The following is a 10766-nucleotide window of genomic DNA, read 5'->3' on the forward strand; positions in this document are numbered from 1 at the left end:
GGGGGGGGGGGGGGGGGGGATATTTTCTGACCCCATTGGCAGATATTGTTTTAAGCAAAAAAAAGAAGAAAAACTCCTAATTTTGATGCATTTGTCAAAAAACAAGACTATCTTATGTCATTTGCATGTCTATTAGGCTAAATGTATATTGCTTACACTGAAATGTATATTGCCTTACACGGAAAGTTTTTTTTGTTTATTTTCTGTCACGTGGAATAAAGTCATATGGTTTTGGAACAACATCAGGCAAGTAAATGCTGACAGATGTTGTATTTCAGGGTGAACTGTAGGCTAGCTTTAATATAGGCCTGTGTGATCATTTGGTCAGCAGCTCATACATCCCTAGTTTGGCACATTGCTCTCAGGGGACACATACTGAGGGTTATTTTTAGTCTGGTAATAATAATCACTTTGACAATTCAGAAACTGCACTCATTTTAAAAACTAAAGCTGTTTTTTTTTACTCTTGATGCAGCCCTTTTATTATTGATAAAATTATTAATAAAATCTATCTATCTATCTATCTCATATAGATGTGTTTGTGGGAGGACGAGGAAATAAAGAGAGCCAGTAGAAAGGGAAAGGAGAGCGAGGTCATCATTTGGTGCAGGCTTTGGTGTGGATGAGGACACGCATGAGCTGAGTCCTCCACACACACCGGCAAACTCTCCTCACGGTAACCGTCTCACGTAACACCGAATCGCATTTTCCGTGTGTCGGTGATGTTCATGGTTATTAATAGGCTGCCGTGGTCTTCCGTCGATTCATTTGGACCATTCAGATCACCGGATCAGACGCGAGTGCGCAGTTTTTGAGGTGACAGGACTAAGGACGCTCAAGATTTATTTCATACGATTCAATTCGAACGCGGACCGGAACCGGAGGCGATGTTAATAGAGCCGCGCACGTCTTGTTGAGGATCCATTTGCACTCGTCCTCAATGGTCACCTTCTGTCCGAGCCTGTCTTTCTGCTTGCTGCAGTCCGCATCAGAGGATGTACGCGGAGGGAAGCACGCCAGACACTGAGCCAGACGAGTGCCAGAAGAAGACATCATGCTTCTCCAACATCAAAATATTCCTCATATCAGAATGTGCCTTAATGTTGGCACAGGGCACTGTAGGAGCCTATCTGGTGAGTCGAGCCATTAACACACGCAGCTCATACTGCGCACGTACTGTATGTGGATGACATTGAATGGTGTCCGGTGCGCATCGCTTATTTTTTCCCTAAAGCGATAGAAATAAGCAGCATCGTGAGGTATAGGGATTCTTGCGTGTGTATCGCGACTGCTTTATTTCCTTATGATTTAGAGGCGCTATAATGAAAAATGATCATCAGTCCAGTGAGTGGCCCAGTGGTCAAACACCTCTCTCTCCTTTTCAGCATCATCTGCATCAGTGGCTCCAAGACAAAATAAGGTAATCTCAACGAACGATTACCTTATTTTGTCTTTGAGCCACTTATATGCACATAAAAATATGTCAGAATGATCATCAGAGCGATGAGATATGGCAAGCCGTTTTGGCATTTATTCCTTAAAATATTTTATGTTACTGTAGTACTAATTGTCTAATTACTAGAAGTAATCTGATATGGACTAGTACTTTTTTTTAATTTCACTATTAACTTTTCAATTAATATTCACTAGTGTCTAGGGCTAGGCCTGTGACTGGTCACTTGTATAGGGACAATATTACTGTGGAATAGTAAATATGGACAAGTATTTCAATTATTTCTTACCTTTTTTGCATGTTTATAACAATTTTAATCATTTTGTCATTTCAATTTTATATTTTGTTATTAGGGTGACTCCTTGTTTTTTTGGTTGAAATTCGGTAGGACTGATGGAAAATAGGCTTTTGTTAACTAGTGCATTTACAGTAATGTTTATTCATGTGCACCATCACAGAAAACAGAAAAAGGATTGCTATTACATTTTATTGAAGGTCTTTGATTCCAGCTATTTACTATATTTTTACTATATATTTCAGTTGTTGTTGATACTTATTTCAGTTTGTTTTTTAGTTTTAAAAAACAACAACAAATAGCTACAATTAGGCTATATATTCTAGTTTTCTTAGTATTCTGACTATATATACAACAAGAAAAAAGAAAATGTAACTAAGAAATGGCACTAATAACAATTAGGATAAGTACTCTGAAAAGGTGCCAAACAACAGAATTCAGTGACAAAAAATTGCAATTTGTTGCCAGTAACATAAACATAGATACTAGTCAGTTTAATGGAATAAACGTTAAAATCGTCTTCCCTAGAAACTAGAAGAAGTTAGCTTTCAGTACAAGAGAAAGATGCACACAGTTACATCATTACATGAATGCGTCTGCTCTGTAGGTTTGGGAGTATAGTGATATGATTGATTTGTCATTTTCTATAACGATGATTTATGAAATTGTCTGATGAACAATTCTGCCCTACCTTGTGCTTTATCTGAGGTATTTAATGTTATGAATACAAGATGACTTGAATGGCACATTATTAAATTGTTTAAATAATTGTATAAAATACTCAGTCAAAGTCCATAATAATAACAATTTGACAACACTCATATGGATGTTTACATTTGATTTATACCTTCAATACAGCATCTACATTCTCAACAAAATCTCACCAATTATACAGTTTAAGATTCCTATGCCATGAATGAAATATTGTGAGTTTTGAATATAGATTTTTTTTAAATTAACAGACAGTTAGTGATTTGGTGTCAGTTCAAATGTGCATACAGCTTTGTAACGGTGTATGTTTCTTTATATTTTAGGTCAGTGTCCTCACCACGCTAGAGCGACGTTTCAACTTGCAGAGCGCTGACGTGGGTGTGATCGCCAGCAGCTTTGAGATTGGCAACCTTGCCCTCATCCTATTCGTCAGCTACTTTGGGGCCAGGGCCCATCGGCCACGGCTGATTGGTTGTGGGGGCATCGTGATGGCGCTGGGAGCGTTACTGTCGGCGCTGCCTGAGTTCTTAACCCACCAGTATGAATATCAGTCTGGAGAGTCACGACCTGTGGGACAGGGAAAGGATTTGAAAAAAAAGTTAGAGGGGGGGGGGGGGGGGATATTTTCTGACCCCATTGGCAGATATTGTTTTAAGCAAAAAAAAGAAGAAAAACTCCTAATTTTGATGCATTTGTCAAAAAACAAGACTATCTTATGTCATTTGCATGTCTATTAGGCTAAATGTATATTGCTTACACTGAAATGTATATTGCCTTACACGGAAAGTTTTTTTTGTTTATTTTCTGTCACGTGGAATAAAGTCATATGGTTTTGGAACAACATCAGGCAAGTAAATGCTGACAGATGTTGTATTTCAGGGTGAACTGTAGGCTAGCTTTAATATAGGCCTGTGTGATCATTTGGTCAGCAGCTCATACATCCCTAGTTTGGCACATTGCTCTCAGGGGACACATACTGAGGGTTATTTTTAGTCTGGTAATAATAATCACTTTGACAATTCAGAAACTGCACTCATTTTAAAAACTAAAGCTGTTTTTTTTTACTCTTGATGCAGCCCTTTTATTATTGATAAAATTATTAATAAAATCTATCTATCTATCTATCTCATATAGATGTGTTTGTGGGAGGACGAGGAAATAAAGAGAGCCAGTAGAAAGGGAAAGGAGAGCGAGGTCATCATTTGGTGCAGGCTTTGGTGTGGATGAGGACACGCATGAGCTGAGTCCTCCACACACACCGGCAAACTCTCCTCACGGTAACCGTCTCACGTAACACCGAATCGCATTTTCCGTGTGTCGGTGATGTTCATGGTTATTAATAGGCTGCCGTGGTCTTCCGTCGATTCATTTGGACCATTCAGATCACCGGATCAGACGCGAGTGCGCAGTTTTTGAGGTGACAGGACTAAGGACGCTCAAGATTTATTTCATACGATTCAATTCGAACGCGGACCGGAACCGGAGGCGATGTTAATAGAGCCGCGCACGTCTTGTTGAGGATCCATTTGCACTCGTCCTCAATGGTCACCTTCTGTCCGAGCCTGTCTTTCTGCTTGCTGCAGTCCGCATCAGAGGATGTACGCGGAGGGAAGCACGCCAGACACTGAGCCAGACGAGTGCCAGAAGAAGACATCATGCTTCTCCAACATCAAAATATTCCTCATATCAGAATGTGCCTTAATGTTGGCACAGGGCACTGTAGGAGCCTATCTGGTGAGTCGAGCCATTAACACACGCAGCTCATACTGCGCACGTACTGTATGTGGATGACATTGAATGGTGTCCGGTGCGCATCGCTTATTTTTTCCCTAAAGCGATAGAAATAAGCAGCATCGTGAGGTATAGGGATTCTTGCGTGTGTATCGCGACTGCTTTATTTCCTTATGATTTAGAGGCGCTATAATGAAAAATGATCATCAGTCCAGTGAGTGGCCCAGTGGTCAAACACCTCTCTCTCCTTTTCAGCATCATCTGCATCAGTGGCTCCAAGACAAAATAAGGTAATCTCAACGAACGATTACCTTATTTTGTCTTTGAGCCACTTATATGCACATAAAAATATGTCAGAATGATCATCAGAGCGATGAGATATGGCAAGCCGTTTTGGCATTTATTCCTTAAAATATTTTATGTTACTGTAGTACTAATTGTCTAATTACTAGAAGTAATCTGATATGGACTAGTACTTTTTTTAATTTCACTATTAACTTTTCAATTAATATTCACTAGTGTCTAGGGCTAGGCCCTGTGACTGGTCACTGTATAGGGACAATATTACTGTGGAATAGTAAATATGGACAAGTATTTCAATTATTTCTTACCTTTTTTGCATGTTTATAACAATTTTAATCATTTTGTCATTTCAATTTTATATTTTGTTATTAGGGTGACTCCTTGTTTTTTTGGTTGAAATTCGGTAGGACTGATGGAAAATAGGCTTTTGTTAACTAGTGCATTTACAGTAATGTTTATTCATGTGCACCATCACAGAAAACAGAAAAAGGATTGCTATTACATTTTATTGAAGGTCTTTGATTCCAGCTATTTACTATATTTTTACTATATATTTCAGTTGTTGTTGATACTTATTTCAGTTTGTTTTTTAGTTTTAAAAAACAACAACAAATAGCTACAATTAGGCTATATATTCTAGTTTTCTTAGTATTCTGACTATATATACAACAAGAAAAAAGAAAATGTAACTAAGAAATGGCACTAATAACAATTAGGATAAGTACTCTGAAAAGGTGCCAAACAACAGAATTCAGTGACAAAAAATTGCAATTTGTTGCCAGTAACATAAACATAGATACTAGTCAGTTTAATGGAATAAACGTTAAAATCGTCTTCCCTAGAAACTAGAAGAAGTTAGCTTTCAGTACAAGAGAAAGATGCACACAGTTACATCATTACATGAATGCGTCTGCTCTGTAGGTTTGGGAGTATAGTGATATGATTGATTTGTCATTTTCTATAACGATGACTTATGAAATTGTCTGATGAACAATTCTGCCCTACCTTGTGCTTTATCTGAGGTATTTAATGTTATGAATACAAGATTACTTGAATGGCACATTATTAAATTGTTTAAATAATTGTATAAAATACTCCGTCAAAGTCCATAATAATAACAATTTGACAACACTCATATGGATGTTTACATTTGATTTATACCTTCAATACAGCATCTACATTCTCAACAAAATCTCACCAATTATACAGTTTAAGATTCCTATGCCATGAATGAAATATTGTGAGTTTTGAATACGTCAAAGTCCATAATAATAACAATTTGACAACACTCATATGGATGTTTACATTTGATTTATACCTTCAATACAGCATCTACATTCTCAACAAAATCTCACCAATTATACAGTTTAAGATTCCTATGCCATGAATGAAATATTGTGAGTTTTGAATATAGATTTTTTTTAAATTAACAGACAGTTAGTGATTTGGTGTCAGTTCAAATGTGCATACAGCTTTGTAACGGTGTATGTTTCTTTATATTTTAGGTCAGTGTCCTCACCACGCTAGAGCGACGTTTCAACTTGCAGAGCGCTGACGTGGGTGTGATCGCCAGCAGCTTTGAGATTGGCAACCTTGCCCTCATCCTATTCGTCAGCTACTTTGGGGCCAGGGCCCATCGGCCACGGCTGATTGGTTGTGGGGGCATCGTGATGGCGCTGGGAGCGTTACTGTCGGCGCTGCCTGAGTTCTTAACCCACCAGTATGAATATCAGTCTGGAGAGTCACGACCTGTGGGACAGGGAAAGGATTTGTGCTCCAATACAAGTCGAGCAGGGCTCTCTGATCCTGGTTACATCTGTGGGAATAGAACCAATACCAACATGATGTACCTGCTGCTGATCGGAGCGCAAATGCTTCTGGGGATTGGCGCGACACCCCTGCAGCCTCTGGGAGTGTCTTACATCGATGATCACGTCAGACGAGAAGACTCTTCCCTTTATATTGGTGAGAGTGATCTGCACAACCTTTTTGTGTTATGTACATCCCCTCAGCCCTATCAGTAAGGCTAAAGTGCCCTGACGTCATCGGTATTGTAGATGACAAACATAGCCAGTAGCACATATATTTTACTGCTAGGTACTCCTTAGTGAAAAAAAGTAATACATTTATTTCATACTACAGTTAAAATCTATTACCGTATTTACTGACATATCACTCGAGACTTACTAATATAAAAATGATAATTAAACTATTTGGGGTACTACTTGTGCACAATGAACATTTCTTAATATTAAGCCTAAAATGTGTTTTAATGTCACTATTGATGAGGATTGTATGATCTTGAATAATATCGGCCTCTAAATGCAAGTTTACCTAAAGGATACTTGCAGTAGTTCCACTTCAGCACAATCAAATATACTTCAGTATATCTTTAGTTGAACTTCAGCACTACTTCTGCACAATTAAAGTGCATTTAAATTAGTTGTTCCAATTCAGCAGACTAGCAGTCTAGTTTAGTATACTAAAAGTACAATTGCAGGGTATTTTTATTAAGTACATAAATATGTAAATGTATCTGTAGTATACAAAAAATATTTGTATTTTGAATACATTTTAGTAAATTAATTTTTCACTACACATACAGATAATTTTGTTCTCTTACCTTAATAAGGAACATAATTATTAGTAGAGCCACGGGTACTTGGCGACCAGGGGTACTTGGATTTTGATTTGATTTTATTAAACCTATTATTAAAAACCTTTATTAAAATAATTAAAACGATTAATGATAATTATTGCAATAATAATAATAATAAATTATTATTATTAATAATTTGGATTGTTGTAAATGGTTCAGTTTTATATGTCTAAATAATAATAAAGTAAAAATTGATTGATTGATTGATGAAATTATTTATAAAATAATTTGAACGAATACAACTTTTGAGTTTAATAATGTAAATAATAATAATGTAATAATTAACAATAATGTAAATTTTTAAATTAACATGAACTATGATTAACATGCTTAGTTCATGTTAGCTAATGTTAACAAATGTAAAGTTTGACCAAAAATAAAAATAAAAGTATTGTACACTGTTGGTTCATAATACCTAATATATAGAACATTATTGTAAAATGTTACAGATTAATTGTTCTGAACAGACTTATTTGCCTTAATCTGTTTTACTTCAGTTTAAGAGAGAACAATAGCACCTGCTTAAAAAGCTCCCCTTTTGCATTTGAACCAGGTGCCATGGCAATCACCAGCATCTACACCAAACAATAGGAAACAGTGAACTAGAGGTGTAATAGGTTGGAGCTAGAGAGTTTGTGTTTGTTACCACAATAGCCTGAGAAAGACTCTGGATATCTCACTCAATATGTTTTAGAAGCTGTATTTTAAAGGCCCTCAAATGGCACTACTTGAACTCCTGCAAAAGCATCTGGAAATATGCTGGCCAGGCATTAAAAGAAACACTACAAAGTACTGGTGTTGTTTTAGGGAATATCATGTAGCAGTACAGTCAATATGCCGTTGCAGCAATTACAGCACTTACTATTATTAATGATTTATAAGCCACAAAAGGTTGTATCCTTAGTACATCCTGCATTTTGGAGGACTCTCTGGCAGAAAGCTATTGTATGAAGATACACAAACAGCATAGATATTGTATATGGCTGGAATAGCTATAGTAGTTTAGGTTTGCAGCAAACTTGGGAAATTTCCAAGTATCAAGCTTAAACCCATTGGTTTAGTGTAATGTGCCACTGTCTTAATCTCCTGTTGCCATGTTGTTAAGGAGTAAACAAGAAGCAATGATGGCCTTCGGTGCCTGTTACTTCTGCTATGAAGCTAATGTGTGCTGGCTGCTCTGTCATCCCTCAGGCAGCTCACTCTCCCTCTCTCTCTATTCTTCTCACTCTCTTTCTCACGCATGACTACAATGATTCTCCATACATTTGATACAAATAAGGAACAGATCAACCCCAGATTTGAATGTCTTAAAAATCTCCTGAAATAAAACCCTAGCATGGAAATGGATCAATGTATGACTGTTATAGTTGAGTAGCGTTCAAAGGCCCAGAAGATAGTTGGGAGTTGGGAATGTCCGTGGGTTTGCATGTGTGCTTTTTACAGCATTTCTGCTTTGTCTCCTTTCCTGCAGTGTTTCTGATGTCTTTGCATTGAGCTGACTTGTCTGTCTATAAGCATTAATGTCTGTGCAACCCATGCAAGCTTCTTTCGCTCTTCCTTTTGCACCTTTTAATACTTTTTAGCCTTTAAACTGGACCTATCTCTCATTTAAGCAAAATATAAACTAGCACAAACATGAACATCCTCTTTGGAGACAGACTTTGCTGGTAGGCATGGTGGAATCAAGTTATTTAGCTGTTTGATCACAGAGTCTCATTCTGTTTGAACAGAAATGCATTTGGTGTCTTTTGCAAAGGCTCAAGCAGAAAGTTTCTGTTTTAAGTGAATTATCCAGCATCTGTATATATACTGAATAATACCAGAGTAAGAGAACTGATCTAGGATTACATTCTCTTGTGAGGGATAACATTAGGATTGACATACATGATCTAAGATGCTTAATCAAATTTCATCCAGGCTAATGGATAAAACTAAAACACTTTTTAAAGATCAGAGTAAATATACCATTAAAGGTCATATTACACACCTTTCTGCCCTTATAACTTTACAGCAAGGATTATAAAATCATTTCAGCTGAAATCAATATTTTATGGGGTCAGTATGATTTAAAAAAATAATAATAATAAATTGATACTTTTATTCAGCAAACCCTAGTGAAAAATAAATATACTTAAATGTATTTGAAATACATTTATTTCAAACTAAGTATACTACAAATACATTTTCATATTTATGTACTTAATAAAATACCCTGCAATTGTACTTTTAGTATACTAAACTGGTATATTTAAAGGCTGCTAAATTGGAACAACTAATTTTGCACTTAATGCACTTTAATTGTGCGGAAGTAGTGCTGAAGTCCAATTAAAGATAAACTTAGTATATTTGATTGTGCTAAAGTGGAACTATTGCAAGTATACTTCAGGTACACTTTAAATATTTTGCATTTAAAGACCGATAATATACAAAGATCTTACAATCCTCATCAAAAATGACATTAAAACACAATTTAGACTTGAAATTAAGAAATGTTCATTGTGCACAAATACACCAAATCAAGTTTAATTATCATTTGTATATCAGTAAGTCTTTAGTTATGTGTCAGTAAATACGTTAATAGATTTGAACTATACTTGGTGTGAAATAAATGTATTTTAAATATATTACTTTTTTACTAGGGAATATGCATTAAAGGGGTCATATGACGTTGTTAAAAAATAACATTATTTGGTGTATTTGGTGTAATGAAATGTGTTTATGCGGTTTAAGGTTAAAAAAACACATTATTTTCCACACACTGTACATTATTGTTGCTCCTCTATGCCCCGCCTTTCTGAAATGTGTCGATTATTATAAAGCTCATCGGTCTGAAAAGCGAGGTGTGCTGTGATTGGCCAGCTATCCAGTGCGTTGTGATTGGCCGAATACCTCAAGCATGTGAGAGAAACGTTACGCCCCTTACCATACTGTGATGGCGTGTCCCGGTACAGCGTCTCCACGACATGGCGGCGGCAACAACAATACTACAGCGAGAATCAAAGTTACACCTCCTTTCTTTGCTTAAACATTTGTGCGGTGTTATGCAAATCTTTCCACACAGTGACGTAGATATTTGGGGGCATGTTTAAACGAGGTGTTTTAGGAGGGCGTGGACGAGTCTTAACTTTTATAAAGAATATCTCTTTGGGTTTGAGACTTTAGTCTTTGCAACTTCAGGGATCTTATCTATTCACAAACAGCTTGTAACACTCCAAAGAGAAAGGAAAACTATTTTAACTAATTCTTATTCTTTTTTTCAGTAGATTCAGAATTCATTTTTTTCAGAATTCTGAAAAAATGTGTAGCAGTTTCCACAGAAATATTAATAGCACAGCTGTTTTTAACATTGATATTGTAAGAAATGTTTCTTGAGCACCAAATCAGAGTTTTAGAATGAAAATTCCGTTTAGCCAATCTCAGGAATAAATTCCATATAAATATATATATATATATAAAAAAAATTATTTTAAAGGGGTCATATGATGCTTTTTTAAAGATCATTATTTTGTGTATTTGGTGTAACAGAATATGTTGACATGCTTTAATGTTCAAAAAACACATTATTTTTCAAATACTGTACATTATTGTAGGTCCTCTATGCCCCGCCTCTCTCA

The 10766-nt window shown here is 36.2% G+C and overlaps 1 protein-coding gene across 2 annotated transcripts in view; it reads left to right on the forward strand.

The window, feature by feature from the left end:
• Positions 1–605: 605 nt before the first annotated feature.
• slco3a1b (solute carrier organic anion transporter family member 3A1b) overlaps positions 606–10766 on the forward strand; it is a 19995-nt gene continuing 9834 nt past the window's right edge. The window contains exons 1-2 of one of the 2 annotated variants that reach the window (XM_016287190.1): positions 606–1133; positions 5999–6458. In XM_016287190.1, the coding sequence (XP_016142676.1) occupies positions 996–1133; positions 5999–6458 (598 nt within the window). In that variant the 5' untranslated portion in view covers positions 606–995. Of the gene's footprint in view, positions 1134–3665; positions 4194–5998; positions 6459–10766 lie in introns of those variants that run through there. The other variant, XM_016287189.1, reaches the window with a different exon arrangement.

The sequence above is a fragment of the Sinocyclocheilus grahami genome, unplaced genomic scaffold (genome assembly GCF_001515645.1).
Source record: "Sinocyclocheilus grahami isolate Dianchi unplaced genomic scaffold, SAMN03320097.WGS_v1.1 scaffold219.1, whole genome shotgun sequence".
In the NCBI taxonomy this organism is placed as follows: domain Eukaryota; kingdom Metazoa; phylum Chordata; class Actinopteri; order Cypriniformes; family Cyprinidae; genus Sinocyclocheilus; species Sinocyclocheilus grahami.